Below are 22974 nucleotides of genomic sequence, written 5' to 3' on the forward strand. Positions count from 1 at the left end.
CCATCGCTGAATCTAGTTCTGCACCCCCACTCCAAGTATTCTCCTCACATTCACAATCAACTTCAAGAGGGGAAAACTGGCTTTTTGTTGAAACTGTAAAAACAGATTTGTTAAAGAAGTCCTCCATTTTTTATTGTTTGGGAGCTGGTGAAAGGACTTCCTCCTCATATCCCTGTAGTGTTTACAAGCAGGCATAATAATGTGGTGAGGAGTAAACAAGGAGAGGATTCCTTAGCAGGAAAGGAAAGGTAAAAAGTGCTCAGTTTGTTCTATTGAAGAGCTTCTCTGTGTAATGACTGCCAGGAAGTCAAAAAACAAAGTGTAAAAGAGAGCTGGCAATTAACAGCTAGCAGCTAAGGGTCTGCCCAGGATGCTTCTCACAGTGCTTGCTCAGAGTGTTTCTTATAACATAGATAAGAAAGTGCTGATAAGTTCTCAGTGTTTATATAAGTTTAAAAGTGGAGAAAGGAAATCACTTTCCTGAGCAGCAATTAAAGTCAATTAGAGTCCTCGGAGCTCCGGAGCCTGATTTCTGAACAGACACATCTTTCTGGAAGTCCAAATTCATTTTTTATTTTTGAAGTGGAAGTAAGATGGGAGGGAGGTGAAGCTTGCAGAGAAAGCAGCACAATTCATTGCTTAGTTCAGTGGTTCTCAACCTGTGTGCCGTGGCCCCCTGGGGTGCTTTGAATGATGGTCGGGGTGCCACAGGCAACCCTGGTCTCTGTCCCCCTTTCTTTCCCTCCCTCCTCTGATGCCCTCTCACATCTCTGCCTCCCAAAGGCTTGCCCAGCTGTTTGTTGCAGCAGCCCTGGCTACAAGCTCCCCAGGCGAATGGTCCTCTGGGAGGCCCCTCTCTTTGGGGCAGGGGGGCGCAGCTCAGAGACCAGGGACTGCAGGCAGCTGTCCGGAGGGCTTCCAAGGAGAGGGGAGAGGAGAGGAAGCTGCCAGCTCTGCAGGCAAGGGGTGAAATAACTGGGCTCCTGAGCCCCACATGGGAGCTGCAGAAGTAATATAGTTGGTCAATGGAATTGTAGACTCAAAAAGGTTGAAAACCTCTGGCTTATTATAAAACATAGAATGTTCTAAGGAGAGACTATGGTTTATTAAATACTTAAAAATTACTCCAGAAACAATGCATTTACGGAGCAGCTAAAGATGTGACAAGAATCATTTCTATAAACAGGAGATTTCAATTTAAACAATTGGGCTATCTAAAAGGGAGGGTTTATATGCACCTGAGGTGTGTGTGCGCACGCATACTGATTTGCATACCCTTTAAGCAGGTGGTGGGGAGATGGATTTCTTTGTTTAATGGCCACCAGCTTGAATGGTTTTTAAAAGTGGTATAGACCTTTGCACAGGAGATACAGACTGCCTATGACTATGCTGTGCTCCCAATGTCAGGGAAAACTCTTTTAAGTACCAGTTGCTGGGAATTGCAGGTTGGCAGAGTGCTGCGGTGCTCATATTCTGCTTTTGGGCTTCCTGTGGATATAAGGTTGGCTGCTATGGCAGGATGCTGGCCTGGTTTGGCTCTTAGATATTTAGGACGTTGGAACACCACCTTCCAGGGTAGTTCAGTGAAAGAGCATCTGCTTTGCATGCAAAGGTCCCAGGTCCAATCACTGGTGTTTCCTTGGGAAAGTCTCCTGTCCAAATCCTGGAAAACAAATCAGTAATGAACCAATCATGTGACTTGGTATATGGCACCATGCTATGGGAAATGATGCTTCAAAAGAAAGAGTGAAACAGCAAAGGACCTGGGCAGAACATTTGGTGCTGGGGCTACCACAAAGAGAGCCCTGCACTTGAGAGGTGGCAGCCAAGCTTCCATTAGGATGATAGGTGCTGCCACTAACATTTCCTTTTTTGCCACTCCCTACCATGAAGACTTTGGGCCACCTCATGAGAAGAGAAGACTCTCTGGAAAAGACCCTGATGTTGGGAAAGATGGAGGGCACAAGGAGAAGGGGGCGACAGAGGACGAGATGGTTGGACAGTGTTCTTGAAGCTACCAGCATGAGTTTGACCAAACTGCGGGAGGCAGTGGAAGACAGGAGTGCCTGGCATGCTCTGGTCCAGGGGGTCACGAAGAGTTGGACACGACCAAACGACTAAACAACAACAAGTATGAGGAAATAGCAAGGCTAACTGGAAGAATCCGACAGCAGGACGATGAGAAATTCCCAAGAGAATGGTCCAAATTTATGGTATACTTAAAGAAAACTGTACATAAATAAAGACACTCACAGGACTGAAATAAAACTCATAATGTTTATTGTAAACATTTGGTTAGGCCACAAGATGTAATGCTGTAATAAGGAATGTATGTGTAAAGTGTAATACAAAAATTTATTAAGGAATTATAGACATTTATAGAATGTATATATAGTAATCATGCTTAAGTAAGAGCAATGTAGAGAAGCCAGAAGAGGAAAGTTAATTCGGATAAGATATAGATTGAAAGGAGAATAATATTGTTAAGCTGTACAGTAGTACATCGGGTTACATACGCTTCAGGTTACAGACTCCGCTAACCCAGAACTCTTGCTTCAAGTTAAGAACTTTGCTTCAGGATGAGAACAGAAATTGTTTTCCGGTGGCGCAGCGGCAGCAGGAGGCCCCATTAGCTAAAGTGGTGCTTCAGGTTAAGAACAGTTTCAGGTTAAGTACAGACCTCAGGAACGAATTAAGTACTTAACCCGAAGTACCACTGTATTGTGTTTAAGACATTTGGGAAAAAATAATAAAAAATTATTGGGGGGAAAAACAACAACAAAGCGTGAAGACAAATAGGGAAGTGAACTGAAATCTGAACTGGTACGTAAATGTGAGCAGGAAATTCAGTCTCTACCACATCACTTCCTTGTCATATAAGCACTGATGATGGGTAGTGGTTTTTTAGTGGGCGGGGGAAGAGAAGCTGCACGGTCCAAAATCTGGGGGAAATGAAACAGAGCTTTTGGAACAATGTACAGTCTCTTATGCTCAAATCACAGGGTGCTTCTGCCATAGCTACAGCTTTAGGAGAGTTTGGTGGAAAGTCATGATTTGCTTAATGTTTGGAGGAAGCTTTGTTTTCTAAGGCCCCCTGAAGAGCACAGGAACCATTAGTCCACATAGTCCAGCATTATCCACACTGGCAGGCAGAGGCTCATTAAAGTTTCAGGCGGGTCTATCCCAGTCCCACTGGGAGATGCCAGGAAGAAGAAGAAGAGTTTGGATTTGATATCCCGCCTTTCACTCCCCATCAGGAGTCTCAAAGCGGCTCACATTCTCCTTTCCCTTCCTCCCCGACAACAAACACTCTGTGAGGTGAGTGGGGCTGAGAGACTTCAAAGAAGTGTGACTGGCCCAAGGTCACCCAGCAGCTGCAGGTGGAGGAGCGGAGATGCGAACCCGGTTCCCCAGATTACGTGACTACCGCTCTTAACCACTACACCACACTGGCACAGGTTCTTAATTGAACCTGGGGCAATTAAGCTACAGCCCTTTCCCTCTTGCGTTCCATAACCCAAGCACTGGCACAAAGTACATGCTGTATTCCACTTCTGGAGGCCAGTTTCTCACTCGGACTGCTGGAGGGAGGGAGGCCCTCTTGTCCAGCCTTACCTGGATCCAGCCCTCTGCTTTCTGTTGCAGCTCAACAGCATCAGGTTGGTCCTTGTATTGGCATTAACACGATACATTATTATCATATTATTAAGAATTAAATTTCTATACCGCCCTTTTACAAAGTGCTGTGATAGGAAAGAGGCTTGCTGTGACAGGCAGAAGTCACTTCCTTCCGGGGGTGCATTTGGGGGGCAAGTCTCTTGCAGGGGCAGGAAACTGAACCCTCCCCTTCTGGAGGGAAGGGCTGTGGCTTAGGTAAAGGTAAAGGGACTCCTGATTGTTAGGTCCAGTTGTGGCCAACTCTGGGGTTGTGGCGCTCATCTTGCTTTATTGGCCAAGGGAGCTGGTGTACAGTTTTTCTGGTTTTCCGGGTCATGTGGCCAGCATGACTAAGCCACTTCTGGCGAACCAGAGCAGTGCACGGAAACGCTGTTTACCTTCCTGCCGGAGTGGTACCTATTGATCTACTTGCACTTTGACGTGCTTTCGAAATGCTAGGTTGGCAGGAGCAGGGACGGAGCAACGGGACTCACCCCGTCGCGGGGATTCGAACCGCCGACCTTCCGATCAGCAAGCCCTAGGCTCTGTGGTTTAACCCACAGCGCCATCCGCGTCCATCCCTTTTGCTGCAGAAGCCCCATCTTCCGCCCACAGCAGGGCCGCTAAAGACTCCCTGCCTGAAATCCTGGAGAGTCTTGGCGGTTGGTCATTGTAGAGTTTCCCAAACTTGAGCCTCCAGCTTGTTTTGGACTACAACTTCCATCATGCTTAGCTACCAGGATCAGTGGCAAGGGATGATGGGGGTTGTAGTCGAAAAACAGCGGGAGATCCAAGTTTGGGAAACCCTGGCATAAATAATACTGAACAAGATGCATTCCCGTTCTGACTCAAGTCTGAGGCAGCTCCCGTGTGTTCTTAAAGGATCCCAGCTCAGCGGAAGATGTTCAGTTCCCCAGCGACATGCTGGGAATGCCTGAAAGCCCCGGAGAACGACTGCCAGCCAGGGTCTGCGATACTGTGCTGGCCCGGTCTAAGAGGAGGAAAAGCCGGTCCTGTGGAAGATGCGAGGAAGACCCTGAACTGGGCTTCGCCAGACCCTCTGTGCTGCTCCCTGCCGGCCCCGGCTCGCGTCTGCCACGCTCTCCTCCTCGCCCCCCGCCTTCCTTCCTTTGTCTCCAGCCGGGGAGGGCTGCTCTGGTCCAGCCCCTCGCTCCTCCTTCGCCTGGGCGGGAGGGAGGCGAGCCGGACCCTCTGGCGGGCTCGGACTCAGGGCTGTCCTCGCAACTGTTTCTGCTGCTCCGGCTGTCGGGAGCGATGGCCGAGGTGCGCAAATTCACGAAGCGGCTGAGCAGGCCGGGCACGGCGGCAGAGCTGCGGCAGAGCGTCTCGGAGGCGGTGCGCGCCTCGCCGGGGCTGGTAAGGAGCCGAGCTTTAATTCCGGGGCGCGCCGGGCAACGCGGGGGCGCGTGGCGGCGGCGGTGCCGGGTAGCTCACGCCTCTTTCCTGCGAGCCGCCGGCTTGCTCTCTGTGCATGCCCAGAGGCGGCCTTCTTCTGCTGCTGCTGGGCCTCGGGAGGTAGCTGGTGGGGAAAGGAGGAACGGGTGTGAAGCGCGCGGCGGGAAGGGGTCTGGGTGCTTTGGGGTGAAGCGAGGATGGAGAGCTGGTGTCAGCGAGGGGGCGTGGCTGCGCGCAGCTGGGCAGGACGGCAGGGACCAGCTGCGTCTGTGGGGGCTCCCGCGGTGGGCTGGGAGAGCGGCCCCCTCTCTCGGAACAGCTCTAAGCCGCTCCTCCGCCCGCAGAAGGGGAAGGAAGGCTCCACCCAGCACCCAGAAGAGGAGAGGGAGGAGGTTTCCTGGGGCGGGGAGGAGAAGGAGGCTTAGCGTGCCAGCCCTAAGGACCAAATGCTTGCGGCAATAGGAACCCAGAGCCCAGCTGTGCCCCATAGGGGAGATGCCAGCTTGTTCCCTTTGCAGGCTGTGTCGGGCAGAGAGTAGGAGGCCAAGCTAGAGTTTGGAGGCTCGTCTGCAGGATGGATGGTTGGAAGTGGTGGTTTGAGGGTGATGAGGCCTTCAGCTTCAGGTCCTGCTTTGGGCTTCTTGTCACTGGACCAGCTGGTTGTCCACGCTGAGAACAGGATGCTGGGCTAGATGGGGCCCCCTGGGCCTGATCCTGTAGTGAGGCTTTCCTTAGGTTGTGTTCCTATAGTGCAACCAAACCCTTGCCATGTTGTCTTCCTAAAACAACACACCTGCCAGCCATCCTGAGGGCTTATGCCAACCATCCAGGAGCAAGAGAGATGGTTTGAGCTGTGCCTAGGAAGTGCAGCAGGAGCCAGCCAGGGCTGTCTGGAGATTTGCTTTGATTTGAGGAAAGCACCCAAACAGATCCTCTTAGAGTTATGATTGAGCTGCCCCAGTGTCTGGTGGCCACAGCTGGCAGGATCAGTGTAGCCTATGCAGTCCGTGTCTCCTGTGCTCACCATGTGGATGCACTACGGTCAAAATTGCCACCCTCTCCTCCCATGATGCACCAGTCCAAGTCACGTCATTCAACTGCCGGTTCTTCTAACTATCTGACGCTTCCTGCCCATTTTCAAGTCTGTCTTTTCAAGCAGGAGGGCAAGAAGAGTACTTTTTTAAAAGAGCAAGCTGCAGCTTTTAAAAGAGCGCTTTTTAAAAAGAAAAAAACACTAGGGCTAGAAGCTTTATATACCTGTTTAGGGAAGTTTTTAATGTTTGAAGTTCTATTTTGTTTTAATGTTCTGTTGAAAGCTGCCCAGAGTGGCTGGGGAAACCCAGCCAGATGGGCGGGGTAGAAATAATAAATTATTATTATATTATTGAAAATTATTGGCTCTCTTTGCAAAGTCCAGACCTGCACATACTGCACATATTGCCGTGACAGTATGTTCCTGGCTAGTTTTGGCCAGGAACAAAGTGGCAAAGAAATGTTTGGGTCTTACATATTACAGCCTCAAGCTTTAGCTGGAAGAGATTTTTTTTTTTAATGGCATTGTAAATAAAAGGTGTATTGTGACATGCCTTGGTGGCACAGGGCCCCAGTTATGAGGTTTTTAGTTAATGCTGAGTCTACCTCACAGGGCTAGATTGGTTTTTGCCTTTGTGGAAGCTGAACACCCTTTCTCCCTCTGCTATGGAACTGAGTTTTGTTCCGCTGGCAGACGCAGGACATTTTCAGAAGCAGCCAGGGGCAGCTTGAGAGTCTTTGGTAGAGCTGGATGCTCAGAGGTCTGCCTTCTGAAGTGTGTGCAAAGTATCACTGAGATTTGTTTTCCATGCTGTTCCCTCGCCATACGGATTTGTGCTCTATGGGAAGAAATATTCTCAGAAAGCAGAAATATGAGGAGCTGAAGAGGCGGCAAATGGTTTCCTATGGGCATGCCAGGAGACGGGGAGGGCTGGTGCTTTAGGTGTGGCTTCAGCTACAGAAATCTTTCTCCACAAAAACAGGAGCTCAAGCGGCCTATTTTACTATATCAATGTTGTTATAATTTATTTCCCACCTTTATCCCAGAGTCCCAGGGTGGAACACAATGTTGAAAGTGGGGGGGGGGGGACACTTGCAATCACAAAAATTAAGTAAGTCCTAAAAATAAAGGGTAAAAAATAAAGATGCGTCTTCAGAATTCACCAGGAGCTGTCTAATGAAGGTGCCAGGCACGTCTCTGTGGGGAGAAGCTCAGGAGCTGCCACCATGTTCAAAATTAGCCAGGTGTGTTTTGCAACTGGCGCGGGTCCAACTGTAATCACATTGAGATCTCTGGATGCCAGGTTGATGACTGACATCTCCATCTGGCTGGCCCCTCCAGCTTTCTTAAGCAGATAAGCAGAAGAGCTTATTTATTAAACATATAACCCACTTTTTTATTCAAGGAGTCCATGGTTCACCCCCTCCCCAGTTAATCCCTATGGTGACTGTGAGGTAGGTGAAGAGGCTGTGCCTGACTGCAAAGTCACCCAGTGAGCTTCATGATTATGTGGGGATTTGAACCCTGATCTCCCAGGTCCTGGTCTGACACTCTAACCACCATGCCACACTTACATGAGCACCTTGAATTGGACCTGGAAACAAAATGGCAAAACAGTGCAGCTGTTTCAAAATGGGGGTCGCTTGATATCTAACTGGAACCCAGCCACTGCATTGTGAGCCCAACTGAAGTTTCTTTAGCAAATGAAAATGTAATCAGATTGAAGTTTCTGAGCCATCTTCAAGCACAGCCCCACAAAGAGTGCATTCCAGCACTCTTGCAGCCTGGAAGTTACCAGAGCATGGAGTCCAGTGGCCAAGCCATCTCTGCCCAAGAGGAGCAATGTCATTAACAGTTGTAACAATTAGGCCCATTTGGAGAAATTTCCCAGAAGACAGGCTGAAGTATTTTTAGATCTATGGTCTCGTAGTGACCCCAGGGGTTAGGGTTGTTTAAACACATAACCAACCACACACAAGAATCCAGTAACTGAAAACAGCTGAAATCAAGTGATTAAATTGTTTACAACAGAGCCATAAACCCTGATCTGGTGTCTTGGCTTGTTTATTTATCTCCTGCCTTTTTTTGCAGCCTTATAACAAGGTTGCTTACATAAAATCAAAGCTCGAGCAAACTTCAGCCTAAAATATAACGTGTGTGCCAAAAACCACCAGCAGATCCATGATAAATCAAGTTCCTTGGTAGGCAGACCAAGATAAAATGGTCTTCACAGCCCACTGGGCGTAGTGCAGCAGAGTACATTTTTCAGGAGTCGGTTACAAATCCTTGGTGCTATGAATGAACAGGCCGGCAGCAAGACCTGCAGATGGGCACATGTAGTGGGACGGAGGTCAAACCTTAAATTGAGCCCAGAATCAAACCGGCAACCAGTGAAGCAGATGGTGTATTGGTGTAGCTTGATCAGGCAGCTCCTTGTCAGAACCCTTGTCACCCTTCAAGCGTGTCCCCATGTAAAGAGCACTGCAGTCTTCAAACCTGGAAGTGGCAAGTACACAAATATGATGGAAGCCAGGCCTACTTACTGCAGAGACCCATGTCAGAATGTAACCCTGCATACCCAATACTGGAAATCTTTGGGTTGTGTAGGGTGACTCGATCGGGGTGGGGTGTCAGCTACTGCAATGCTCAGCCTAGATTTTGGGAGCAACCATTGTTTATAACATTATACTTTCTTGGCTGATCTCTCTGCTCATTATCCATAAACAATCCAGTCGGTTTGCAAAGGAAGTGACCTCAAATCAGCAAAGGGCATTAGAAATAAGGGGACTTGCTGCTGCTGCTGCTGCTGCTGATACAGTGTGCGAACTAGGAAGCTGGCTGAGGCCGTCAAAACCCAAACAGTTATCTGCCTGTCCATCAAAACCACATAGCAGAGTCTTCTGGGGAGGTACCACTCCAGGCTGCAACTTGGAGGGAGGGGGCTGGACTGTTGAATCAACCCCCATGTAATGAAGGCTCCTTATACGTTGACCCCCCAGGCACATACGGGATGAGGTTTAGCCAGGAACACCTCCGTGTAATGTACTAGAGCTCTACGTTCAAAAGAGTTCTGTATATTTATTTCTGCATAGAATGGCTTTTTAAAAAGTGATTCCCATCCTCCCCCATGCACTACCCGAAGTCCCAAATCATTTCATTATGTGTGTTGCTGTTGCTTAATGCAAGAAATCCAGAATATCACCCAACTGCCATTTGCCTCCTATGCTGGAGACAGCATGCCTCTGGGTTCCAGGGAATCACAAATGAGAAGAGATCCTGCTGCACTCAGGCCCGGTTTGCAGGCTTCCCACTGGGGCATCTGGTTGGCCAGGGTGCAAACAGGGTGCTTGACTTTGAAGGCCTGGTCCAGCAGGCTGACTCCCTGAAGGTCTGGATCACCCCCATCACCTCTGTCCCATTGAGTCACACAGAAAGTGAGCTGTTTTGTCAGCTGGGTGGGCAGGTGGAGGCATGACCCTAGGTCATTTAGGGATTTCAGGCTGGCTTGCTTCTTTCCTCCCTGCTGTGCAACTTGTGTTTCCAGCAAAGCAGATGAGATTCCCCCTTTCGTCTTGGGGAGGGTCATGCACTCTGTATTGCTCAGCAGCAACCAAAACAAGAGTGTGGCTTCCTTTTCAGCCCGGTGCTGCTGCCTGGAAACAGAGAGGCGGCAACGGTGGGTGCAGAGTCAGCAGCCAAAGCAGCCTTCGGTAGCAGAGTCAAGGAGCTTTGCAGTTCTTGTGGTCAGAAAGAACAAATCCAGAATAGCGGCAGTTGGCTGGAGGAGGAATGCCTGGCTTGGCTGTTGGAGTGCTGCTCAGCAAGCTTTCGCGTCTTGCTTTTCATGAGCCTTATTATCGTTCATCTTCGTTAGAGTGACTCGGCAAGGTTCCCCGCCTCTGGCTTCCCTTAAAATGGTTCCCTCCAGCGAGAGGGGCAGTGGTGGTGTAATGGTTAGAGTGTCAGACTAGGACTGGGAGACCAGGGTTCAAATCTGCACTCAGCCATGAAGCTCACTGCCAGAGGGCTGGTCACTGCCTCACAGGGCTGTTGTGGGGATTAAATTGTGCTGAGTGGGGAAGAATCACGTTTTCCACTTTGAGCTCCTTGGAGGAAAAGGTGGACTATGAATACATGCAATCATAGAATCATAGATTTGTAGAGTTGGAAGGGTCCCCAAGGGTCATCTAGTCCAACCCCATGCAATGCAGGGATAAAAATGAGGTAAAATAAAAGTTTTGGACTACAACTCCCAACATCCCTGAATATTAGCCACAAAAGGCTGGGGCAGATGAGAGTCGCCATCCAAAATATCTGGAGGGCACCAGGAGAGCAGAGGCTGTTCTGGAGGCTGGAGAGGAGGATCAGTTGGGTTTTGCTCAGTGTTGAAAGTGTTATAGTGCAGGTACCTCTGTTGCCCACACTGATTTCCCTTGTCATCTCTGATCCAACAAGTGTGGCAGGCTTTTCTTTCTATTACAGCAACTTCAAAGCCTGCACAAGCTGTGTGACCAGAAGCAGGAGAGGGATATCTGCAGGCCTTGACACCTTCTTTCAAAGGGCCTTGATCCCTGGAGGAGGAAAAAGCAAACCACTGTAGCCATGCAGCCAGTCTGTTGCTGGACTACAACTCCCATCAGCCCTGAGCAGCAGGGGCCGATGGGAATTGGAGTCCCTGGAGAGGCAACACATTGGCTAGTCCTGCATGCTTGTCTCTGAAATGCCACACAAATCCCTGCATGCCCCCCTATGCCGTTTTCCTAATGGGGGCTGCCCTACATTCCCCCCTTCTCTTCGGCTTTGTTGTTTCTCTGCCTTGGGGTGCAATACAGGAGACAGCTGTAAGGATTTCTCTGGGGATTCAAATCCAGAGAGAGGCAAAAGCTGCATTCTTCCTGATGTGGGGCAGCTGAGGCTAATTCGCCGTCCTCCTCTGAAAACAACTGAGTAGCACGAGCCTTTCCAGATACCAAAAGGGCTCAGATCCAGCTGGTTCTGGCGTGGTTTTTTGTAAACAGACTTCCCGGAGCCACTCCTGATCCATCGCTTGTTGGCTGCAGCCCAGAATGTTGCACTCCAGAGAGCAGGGCGAAGAAGTTCATGCTGTATTCGCAACAGAGCTTTAGTAGCAGGAGAAGGAGCTGTGCAGAGGTTGTTAAAAGGTGCCTCTGTCCTCGCATCAGGTAGCCTTGGAGTGTTGTCATCAACATTGCCATCATGATTATGTGATGCAGGAATCTGCTTATAGGATGTAATACAACAGATAAAAATAAACAAAACCAGAAAATTTAAAACAATGTGCAGTACAAAATCCCTGCAATGCCCAGCCAATAAAATATTAATAAGGCAACCTCAACACCCCACCCAGTGTGGTGTAGTGGTTAGAGCAGTCTTTCTCAATCTTTTGTCCCTAGCTGTGGTTGGCCAACAACTCCCACCATCCCTAGTAGGCAAGACCAGTGGTCCAGGATGCTGGGAGTTGGAGTCCAACAACAGCGGAGGACCCAAGTTTGAAAAATGACCTGGAAGCTCAGGGTTCAAATCCCCACTCTGCTGTGAAGTTCACTGGGTCACTTTGGGCCATTTGCCTGCCTAGCCTACCTCACAGGGTGGTTGTTGGGGTTAAGTGAGGAGGGGGGGAGCATGTATGCTGCCTTGCGCTCCTTGTAGGAAAGTTGGGATATAAATGCTAATAATTGTAATTAATCATTAATTAATAGTAATAGATGGGCACTACAGGCACCAGCTCAATTACAAACTGCCTGAGTGAACAAGAAGACCTCAGATCCAGCACCTAAACAGGGGGATGCAGAGTGGCCATTGCTAGTTATTGTGATATTCAAAAGCGGATATTGTGCACTGTGCAAGAATGAACACATGGGGAAAGCTAGTTTTGATGGCAAAACACACGGCTTTCATGCTCTGGAAGACCCAAAGAGCCATCGTTCTTGTGATGGGAAACACACCTGGTAACATTGCAGATGGCGGGCGGTGGAAGACTTCTGGCTGCACTGGGAAGTCGTTGGATCAAGGTGGTGATTGAGGCATGGGACCAAGTGTGGCCCTCCAAGCCTTTCTCTCTGGCCCTTGGAGCTCTCCCCTAGCCACAGCCTTCACCAACTCAACTTTGCATCCTCCCTGAGCACCTTCACCTGGCTGGAATGTGCCCATAAACTCTGGTTGGATGGGGGGGGGAGGGTTGAGTGTGTGCATAGCAATTGCTGCCCTGCCCACTATTGCTTCTGGCCCCACCCACCACTGACACACGGGCCACAAAAAGCTGCCTAGAAGCAAATGCAGCCATTGAACTGAAAAGGGTTCCCCATCCTTGGGCTTGGGTGCTGGGCTTTGTCTAGGCTGGCCAGCTGCCCCATTGCTCTCCTTTGAGCAGCTGACTTTGCTGGTTGTTTTGAGAATGACACAGGTTGCTTCTGTCCTGAGAGTCTTGCATTGGCCTGAAATTAATGGCAGCAGTCAGTTTCATTGGCACATCCCTGGTTTCCCCTGTGGCAACAGGCTTTGTTTGGAGGGCTTAGATGGCCCTGGGATGTGTGTGGAGTGAAACCCATTGTCGGCTAATAACTTAATTGCCTTAGTCCAATTCCTTCTTCACTTTCAGTTAAATCTCTTGGTGCCATCTGGTAAGGTGGCAGCAAAAATAGAGATAACCAGGGACAGAGCACATTTAAAGTTGAGTTTGATGTGCCCTTTGCACAGCACAGGAGGCTAAGACATCAGAATCTTGTTTCAGAGTCTTAACCTTGAGGCCCTTTCAGTTGCGAAAGTGTTCAGGTGCAGAGCAAGCGTTAGAGGGGAAAACCTCATGAGAGCTTAATTTTCAATGAAGCTCTTCTAATCAGCCAGTGTGTGTTTCTCTTGGGGAAAATGCTTTCACTGGGATTCCCTGGAGAAGTGCTGGGAAACCCTCTTCCCTTTGGCTCCCAGCTCCTGTTTGTTTACAGCAGCTTGACCTTTCAGTTTCCTTTTCAGGCTGTGGCCTGGGAGTCACCTGGTGGCAGCTCCTTATAGGGACAGCCTTGCCATGTGGTGGTGGGTTTGTAATAAAAAACTGGGGTGATTCGGCTTCTTTTCTGCCTGGAGAACAGAGTAAGCAATGAATTCCACGTAAAGGAGTAAAAAAATGCTTGTCCATCTCTTGGTAGCACTTTTTTTTGCCAGGGGGAGGAGGGTTGTTGAGCTTCTCCTTTCATAAAATTATGGAGCAGGAAGGGACCACGAGGGTCATCTAGTCCAACCCCCTGAAATGCAGGAATCTTTTGCCCAGTGTGGGGCTCGAACCCACAACCCTGAGCTTAAGAGTCTCATGCTGTACCGACTGAGCTATCCAGTTGTGCATTCACGATTTTTAACAGCTTCAGGTGTTGATTGAACCTTAATTTATTTTTTAACAACTTTCTAGCTCTTCTGAACTGTCAAAAGGAGGGGAAACCATCTGAGTCCAGGCTGGGGAACTTGTGGCCTTCCAGCTGTTGTTGGACTACAGCTCCCATCATCCCTGACCACTGACCATACTGGAGGGGGCTAATGGGAGTTGTAGTCCCAATGACACCTAGAGGCGTGCAGGTTCCATACACATGCTTGGAGAGGTTGCCTCTGGGGATTTCGTTGTATCTTATAAACTCAGGGCAGCTTGCTTGGGTCTGGTGGCACCACTGTGGCCTGGGTTCTGTGCTTCTGATATGGGGCAGAGAATGCTTCTTGGGGCCTAGCCCTCCCCTAGACAGAGCAAATCCCTGCAAGGCGTTTTGAAGGAGGCGCTACAGATCCAGAACTGGCAAGCGTCGGCTGAGGCCCTTGGAAAAGTTCTCTCTTTTGTCACAGAAAGCAACCTCTTAGCTCTGTGCTTTTTTTCTTTTCCACATTCACTGGATGGAAAGCTATGAGCTCTGGGAAAACTGCCTGCTGGGATGTTTCTGCTAGTCATTAGTGAGAGTCTGGTAGGTTTTTTTCGGCATTGGCTGTGTTTGCTCCAAACGATGGAGCTAGTCCTGAGGCAGAAAACATTAACCAGAAGGCCAAAATCAAGGGGCTAAAGAGAAAGGGGTCATCTCTCCCTGCTTGCTATGGGTCTGGACAGTGCTAGCCATCCTTGCATGTTGGCAAGATTCGTCTTCAGCCATAAGTGGGGAAGAATAGGGGAAGAAATTTGGTTCGGTTTGCATTTTAATGTGGCTCTCCTTAATTTGCACTTCCTGAAAGAATATGCAAACTGAATAGACCAGGGGTCAGCAACCTTTTTCAGACATGGGCCAGTCCACCGTCCCTCAGACCATGTGGTGGGCCAGACTATTCTGGCCACTTAGCCCCTCCTTCACCATTGGAGCACCCAAAGTAGTCCATGGGCCCATAATGGCTTCAGGGCAGTTCAGCAAAAGGCGTCCAGAGATGGGAGTCAGACTGAGAGCTCAGAGTCTGAGAAAGAGATTTTGCAGCAGAATGAGGTGCTGTCACAACTTCTGCCCGTTGCTGTGTAAGGAGTCATCTGCAGTGCATATCTGGCTTTGGAGAAGCACCTGAGAGAAGTTCTGGAACGTTTGATCTTCCATCCTGCCTCTTTCCTGAAGGTGACCACCAACAGCGCCTTACCTGAGAGCTACAAATTTGGTTCTTGGACCTCTCCACTCTTCTGCCCTCCTCACCTGGAGTACTGTGTCCAGTTCTGGGCACCACAGTTCAAGAAGGACACTGACAAACTGGAATGTGTCCAGAGGAGGGCAACCAAAATGGTCAAAGGCCTGGAAACGATGCCTTATGAGGAACGGCTAAGGGAGCTGGGCATGTTTAGCCTGGAGAAGAGGAGGTTAAGGGGTGATATGATAGCCATGTTCAAATATATAAAAGGATGTCACATAGAGGAGGGAGAAAGGTTGTTTTCTGCTGCTCCAGAGAAGCGGACACGGAGCAATGGATCCAAACTACAAGAAAGAAGATTCCACCTAAACATTAGGAAGAACTTCCTGACAGTAAGAGCTGTTTGACAGTGGAATTTGCTGCCAAGGAGTGTGGTGGAGTCTCCTTCTTTGGAGGTCTTTAAGCAGAGGCTTGACAACCATATGTCAGGAGTGCTCTGATGGTGTTTCCTGCTTGGCAGGGGGTTGGACTCGATGGCCCTTGTGGTCTATTCCAACTCTATGATTCTATGACCCAGTGCTGCAAACTCACCCTCCAAGAATCGAGTTGCCACAGGTATCCTATTCTCTCTGGTGACGGAGGTCTGGGAGCCTCGCCATGCCAGGCCTGACCCCTTTATTGCTGCCCACCCATGTGCACAACTTGAAGCTTTCTCCAAATTCGTTGCTCACAAAGGGGTTGCCCGGAGATGTGGTGGCAGATGCGTTTCCCAGGCTGCCTGTGCGATGGAAGCCTTCCAGCTGTTCCAGTGAATCCATTGAGTGGGGAGTGAGTGGGGGCTGGTATTTTGTCTCCTAGTGCATTGAGAGCCAGGAATAAATTGCTTTTCTGTTCGAACTAAAAGCATGCAATTGAGATGACTGCTCTGTCTGAGAGCAGGGTTCTGTACCCTTTTGCCAGAGAAGGACCAGCTTTTACAATGAGGGTTGCAACCTGTGTGTCTTTTGGAGGCAGGATCCACAGGGAAGCTGTTAATTGCCTGCCTCTGTAGCAAAGCTTTTTGTGGGACAGCAGTATACCTGAAGTTCCACTTAAGATGTGCCATGTTTGATGGTTGTTCTATTTGGTTTGCATTCATTTGCCTCATCCCCATAACTATACGTGGACTGATTAAGGAGATCAGTTTCCATGCCTGAGCCTTCCAGTAACAGAGAGATAAAATCACCTTTATTTAAGGGGGGGGGCAAACTCTGTTTCACCCACGTGTTCAGGGTGGTGATGTTCTTCCCCTTGATTTTTTTGCAATCCATGAAAGCCACAGTTATGTTCGAAGCCTGCTATTTGATCTGCCATTAGCATCCTAATAAGGAATCTAATTCGCTAGAAAGCTTTTGTGAAGAGCTAAAAGATTGGGTGGAGTTTTTGGGGTTCTTTTAAGCACACTCTCCAAGGCTTGAATTAGAGTGGCTCTGGTATAGAAATACTTGGCACATGGTTTTGAAATCCGTCCACAAACCGAACATTGCAGGGTTCATCACTTCTTCTTTGCTATGTTAATGTGGAGGCTTGCACCTCCTGCTTCACCCATATGGTGTAGTCTAGGCATGTCCAAAGTCTGTTTTGGGGGCCTAATTCGGCCTGCCGGTCAGTTTAATCTGGCCCCTGCGGAAGTTTATTTCTTGGGGTAAAAATCCTAAAAGAAAAGCTCAACAACTTCAATCCTAAACGAAGGTCAGTAACTTTGGTCGGCCCTTTGGTTCACTTCATCAAATCTGGCCCTCTTTGGAAAATAGACACCCCTGGTGTAGTCCATGGGTAGGCAAACTAAGGCCCGGGGGCCAAAGCCAGCCCAATCGCCTTCTCAATCCGGTCCGCGAACGGTCCGGAAATCAGCGTGTTTTTACATGAGTAGAATGTGTCCTTTTATTTAAAATGCATCTCTGGGTTATTTGTGGGGCATAGGAATGCGTTCATTCCCCCCCCCCAAAAAAAATAGTCTGGCCCCCCACAAGGTCTGAGGGACAGTGGACTGGCCCCCTGCTGAAAAAAATTGCTGACCCCGGTGTAGTCTTCTCTCCCTCCCTCCCTCCCTTTGTGTTTAGGTGCCATAATGAGCTTGATTGGCTGTGCACGGATGACACCGCTGCAAAAGATGTGCTGTCAGAGGGGATGGGGGTGGGAGAAGGATTTGGAAATGGTATAGGTGCAATTTACCATGAACAAAAGGCTAAGCTAATTGTTAATAACGAGGTTACGGAGGAATTTAAGATAGAAAAAGGAACACGACAAGGTTGCCCAATCTCTCCATTGCTTTTTATATCAGTCCTGGAGGTTTTGCTGAATATGATCAGAAGGGACCAGATGGTTAAAGGTATACAAGTCGGAGCTAAGCAGTATAAATTGAGAGCATTTGCGGATGATTTAGTACTGACATTACAGGAGCCAGAATCTAGTACCAAAAGAGTTTTGGAACTGATTCAAGACTTTGGTCAGGTTGCAGGATTCAAGTTGAATAAACTAAAAACAAAGGTTCTAGGGGAAAACTTAACAGTGATCGAAAGAGAGAGGTTTCAGAATGTGACAGGTTTAACAGTGGTTAAGAAAGTGAAATACCTGGGGATTAATATGACAGCCAAAAATGGGAACTTATTTAAAGACAATTATGAAAAATGTTGGGCGGAAGTGAAAAAAGACTTAGAAATTTGGTCAAACTTGAAGCTTTCACTGCTAGGCCGTATTGCTGTGATAAAGATGAATGTATTGCCAATAATGCTATTCCTGTTTCAAACATTGCAAATTCTGGATAAAATGGATTGTTTCAAGAAGTGGCAGAGAGATATTTCTAGATTTGTCTGGCAGGGCAAGAAGCCCAGAATAAAATTTAAAATATTAACGGATGCAAAGGAAAGAGGTGGATTTGCCCTGCCAGACCTTAAACTTTACTATGAATCAGCAGCTTTCTGCTGGTTGAAAGAATGGCTACTCCTTGAAAACACAGACATTTTGGATCTGGAAGGTTTTAATAATGTATTTGGTTGGCATGCATATCTGTGGTATGATAAGGTCAAAGCACATAAAGCATTTAAAAATCATATTGTCAGGGAAGCATTGTTTAATGTCTGGATAAGATATAAGGATTTGCTTGAAAACAAAACCCCAAGGTGGCTGTCACCAATGGAAGCGAAGGCTCAGAAAAAAACTCAATATGGAGGCCAAATGGCCGAAATATTGGGAAATTTTGGAACAAGTGGGAGACAAATTGAAATTGCAGAGTTATGAAAAACTAAAAAATAAAGTGCGAGATTGGCTTCATTATTATCAAATAATGGAGGCATACAATTTGGATAAAAAAATTGGATTCCAGGTGGAAAAATCAAAATTGGAAACAGAACTGTTAGATCCTAAAACTAAGACTTTGTCAAGGATGTATAACTTGCTGTTGAAATGGAATACTCAGGATGAAACGGTGAAATCTGCTATGATTAAATGGGCACAAGATGTTGGACACAATATTATGTTTGCTGACTGGGAACAGTTATGGACCACAGGTATGAAGTTTACGGCATGTAATGCCTTAAGAGAGAATATTATGAAAATGATATACAGGTGGTACATGACTCCAGTCAAGCTTGCAAAAATCTATCATTTGCCCGATAATAAATGTTGGAAATGTAAAGAAACTGAAGGTACATTCTTTCACCTTTGGTGGACGTGCCCAAGGATTAAGGCTTTCTGGGAGATGATATATAATGAAATGATATAGCTGCAGGAATTTGCCCTCTTCTAAGCTGCCTTAGGAATGGCTTAGGACAAGGCTAGGTCAATGAGGGGGGCCTTCAAATGCCTTTGGACTGCTGACCTATTTGAAGTTTGGTTTGCATATGTTCAGGACTTAATCCTGGTGGAGAAATGGACCAGCAAAATCCGAGAAAGAAGATAACATAATAAATCCAATTATTTTTTACCATGGCTGGTTCCACTTCAGTTCATATGCCTCAAACAAGGAGCATAGGTACAGGCCACCCAAATGGGGATGTTTGGAAGGATGTTTTCATATAATCGAAATGTGTCCTTTAAAAATATATATATGCACCTATTGTGACAAGTTCTGTTAAGTTTGTGTGGGAGTGGGAAGAAGGAGTGGAGAGGAGGAGAAATCCTAAGTTTTGTTGAAATATGATGTGTTAATGTTTTCTTGAAAAATCATTAAAATTATAATACCTTTGGACTGCAACTTCCATCATCTCTGGTCGTTGGCTGCATTGGGTAGTGGGGCTGCTAGAAGTTGGTGTCTGAAATATCTGGAAAGCACCACATTGACTTTTACTGCATTAGAAAGTGGATGTACATCTTTAAATAAATGCATTTTTAGTTCAAGAGAAAGGCAGGTAAGAGGTGACATGTTTATCAGATTATGCCTGGCATGGAGAAAGTGGATAGAGAGAAGTTTCTCTCTGTCTTAACCCTAGAACTGTTGCAGGAACCACTCAGGGGCATTCAATGAAGCTGAATGTTGGCAGATTCAAGAGAGAAGAAAATCCTTCCTCATGCAGTGCGTAGTTAACCTGTGGAACTCACTTCCACAGGAGGCAGGCATGGCCACCTTGGGTGGCTTTGAAAGAGGATTGGGCAAATTCACGGAGGAGGTGAGGGGCTATTGATGGCTGCCAGCCAGGGTGACTCTGCTCAGCCTCCACAGTCAAAGGCAGCAGTGCTGCTGAATACCAGTTGCTGGAAAACACAGGAGGGGAAGTGGCTATTGTGCTCCAAACCTACTTGCAGGCGTCCAACAAGCATCTGGTTGACCATTGTGAGAACAGGATGCCGGACTAGACGGGCCATTGGCCTGATCCAACAAGCTCTTGCTGTGTTTAGACTCTGCCAGGAGTAAATCTCCAGCATTTTAGCGATAATGTACTATCCTTCTTGGCTATTTCATTTTACTCTTTAGAAACCTTGCTTAACATTTCTCTGCCCTAACCCAGATATAAATGCATCTGGCTAAAGGAGAATCAGGAGCTGAAAGGGCCAGGATGTGAACCCAGCCAGTCCTTCTGTAGTTCTCCTTTTGCAGAAGGATCAAAAAAACCGGGTCAGAGTCGCTGCCTCAGCTCAGGAGGGTGTTGAAAATGCAATAGTGGCAGAGCTTTTAACTGGACTCATAAATCTGTTCCTTTTTGCAGATTAACCACCCCTAAGAATTCTAAGAATGCCCAAGGAAGGGAGAGAGTGGCTACGGTTTAAATGCATCGCCTTGGCTTCTGCTGCAGTTGAATCAAAGCTCCCTCTGATATCAGAGTCAGAACCACTCAAAGGACACACAAGAGTTATTAATAACTTTATTTTATAGCAAAAGAATCCAAGCACATTTCCAGAGTGCAGGAGCAATTTGCACTGCTTTTAATGTGTGTGCACGTAGTGGCTATTTATGTCGTGTCATCAGTGTACACTGGTGTTTCACAAAGCATAGGAGAGGTCTCTACCCCAAGTGGCTTCCAGTATTAAGAGTCAAGATGATGCCCAAGTGATCACTGTGCTCTGCAGATGAGAGCATCCCCCAGATGCCATCTTATCAAGAGCTCTCTTCCTCAAATGTAGGAATTGGGCCTTCAATCTTGTGGCATCTGCTGACAACCTTTCCCCCTTTGCAAGGCTGGTCTTGATTGCGATAAACAAATCTGTATTAGAACTGCTTTTAGATGTTTTCAGTTGCTTCATCTCTCTCTGAGGGATAGCTCAGTTGGTAGAGCAGGAGACCTTCTCTAATCTCAGGACGGTGGGTTTGAGCCCCACTTTGGGCAAAGGATTCCTGCATTTCAGGGGATTTGGACTAGATGATCATTGTGGTCCCATCCAGCTCTAGGATTCAAGTGTTTGGTGCCCTGGGCTCCTCTGGGAGGAAGGAGCAGGGTGTGAATTAAATAAATAAATAAATAAATAAAAACGGAGGCAGGGTGTATATGGGAGAGAGTGTTTCATTTTTGCACACTTAACTGAAAACTGCGGGAACTCACCAGTTTCTGTTCGTGTACTTGTTTTGTTAAGCATTTTTGTTGCAAAGTTGCAGGTGAGCTGCTGTTCATTCAGCAGAAGAGCTCTGCCCATCACAGGGCACTGGCTGGAGACCAAGTCATAGGACCCTTTTTTGGCCAAACCCCCATAAGGCTGCTCATGAACATCTTTCCCACAGCTTAAGCTTTATTCTTACACACACACACACACACACACACACACACAGCCCCCAGGGAGAGCTTGCCACTTCCCAGCCCAGAAATGTGCAGATTTCTTCAAATGATCTGATGCACAAACATATTTTGGGGCAGTTGTATAACTGGATGGATATACTGATTGACGCTGCTCACACTTTTGCTTCCTCACTTTAGTTCCTTTGTATGGCGCTTCCCACAGTGAGCTGTGCCCAAAGTGGTTTTACAACCAACTTTTGGAATATCAAAATACAAAAGCATTTGGGAGTGGAGAGAAGAAGCCAGTGTGCAAAACATACCAGTTACTGAGGTGTACAGTAAGGGGGTTGTTCCAGGATATGGCATAGCCTGGCTTGCATAATTCCATCCCAAAAAAAACCTTAGTTCTCCCTCTAGAAGGTGCAAAGAAGTTATAATGTTTTCAGTCATAGTTTAACAATGCAGGGCCTGGGAAGTTGTAAACCTTGGTTTGTTGGAAGATATGCCATGGTCTCATCACTCAGTTTGCTGCTGCTGCTGCTGCTGCTGCTAGTACCCTAACACACCCTGCCACACCAAAAGATTGAATACTTATAAATGCAGAACGAGTACTACATGGCACTTGTAGCAGTGCTGGTTCTGTGAGTCAAAGTGCTGTCGTGGATGCCTATGGAGTGAGGCAATCACAGTTAATGGGGCGTTATGCAGTACCTGACTGTGTGTTGTCTTGTCTCCTGCCAGGAAAAGACGAAGGTGATTGAGCCCTTGGACTACGAGAATGTCGTCTCCCAAAAGAAAGCGCAGATCTACAGCGACCCTCTCCGGGACTTGCTTATGTTCCCCATGGAAGACGCCTCTGTGAGTTGTTGCTGCTGCTTCTCCTCCTTGGCATTTGGGTCTCAGCTGCAAGCTGGTCACCTCATTTCATTTTTGCTTGTTCGAATAATTTATTTATACCTCTTCATACTGCCACTTCTGAGCAGCACACAATAGGAACACAGTCTTGGAAATTGATGAATGCACCTGCCTGCATCTTTATTGTTGAAAGAGGGTTGGACAAATTCATAGACTTAATAGAATCCTAGAATTGTAGAGCTGGAAGGGACCTTGAGGATCATCTAGTCCAACCCCCTGCAGTGCAGGAATATGAAGCTGTCCCATACGGGGATTGAACCTGCAGCCTTAGTGCTATCAGCACTCCACCGCTCCAAACAACTGGAGGAGAAAGCTATCAGTGACTGCTAGTTGAGGCAGGAGCAATGCTTCTGAATGTCAGTTGCTGAGAATTGCAGGACAGGAGAGGGCTCTTGGGCTCCTGCAAACTCCTTTTGTATTCACACCGGATATGCTGCCCTTTTGCCATGCAGAATTGTTACGTTGGAACTTTGACCCTCTAGATATATATATATATTGATTGATTGTAGTTATATACCACTTTGCAGGCAGATCTTGCAGTGTGGATTTGCATAAGATTATTGCAACAATAAGCACAATTTTTTTAAAAAGGTTACAAAAGAATAAGAAAAACAACTTGTTTGTATAGGGGGTGAAAACTGTTTCTTCTTTGTCTCCCCTCCCCTCAGGGCAGGGTGGTCCTTCAGATGCCCATGTTGTGGCCAAACTTGCTGGAGTTGTGGATGAGCAGCATCTGGGATGAACAAAAGTTCCCATGCCTGCTGTAGACATATCTGCATTGTAGCTCATAAGAACCTACAAGCGCTAGGAATCAGGCCATTGGTCTGCCTGGTCCACCATCCTGTTCTCACAGGGGCCAAACAGGGTCCTCAGTGGGAAGCCTGGAGGCAGGACCAGGACACAAGAGCAGTGCTCCTCCCTCTTCCATCCATCTGCAAAGCCCCCTTACAACTCTAGTCATTCTGCAGCCTCTGACTGCTTTTACTCCCCCTTCCAGGTCTCTGTTGTCGGGCGCCAGAGGAGGACTGTTCAGTCTACAGTGCCAGAAGATGCTCTGAAGAAGGCTCAGAGTCTCTTTGTCCAGGAGGTAAGGGTCCTGAAGGCTGTGATACTGACGGGGTGCACGTGCAAAATAGGTCTTGCTCCTTTCCCCCTTCAGGTAAAGGAAAAGAGAGA

At 47.6% G+C, this 22974-nt stretch overlaps 1 protein-coding gene across 6 annotated transcripts in view; it reads left to right on the plus strand.

Moving 5' to 3' along the window:
• Window positions 1-4792: 4792 nt before the first annotated feature.
• DOCK11 (dedicator of cytokinesis 11) overlaps window positions 4793-22974 on the plus strand; it is a 144138-nt gene continuing 125956 nt past the window's right edge. For 2 of the 6 annotated variants that reach the window (XM_077922587.1, XM_028714181.2), the window contains exons 1-3: window positions 4811-5034; window positions 21625-21741; window positions 22796-22885. In XM_077922587.1, the coding sequence (XP_077778713.1) occupies window positions 4933-5034; window positions 21625-21741; window positions 22796-22885 (309 nt within the window). In that variant the 5' untranslated portion in view covers window positions 4811-4932. Of the gene's footprint in view, window positions 5035-21624; window positions 21742-22795; window positions 22886-22974 lie in introns of all 6 variants that reach the window. The other 4 variants (XM_077922590.1, XR_013391387.1, XM_077922589.1 and 1 more) reach the window with 4 other exon arrangements.

Source organism: Podarcis muralis, chromosome Z (assembly GCF_964188315.1).
Source record: "Podarcis muralis chromosome Z, rPodMur119.hap1.1, whole genome shotgun sequence".
Classification (NCBI taxonomy): Eukaryota; Metazoa; Chordata; class Lepidosauria; order Squamata; family Lacertidae; genus Podarcis; species Podarcis muralis.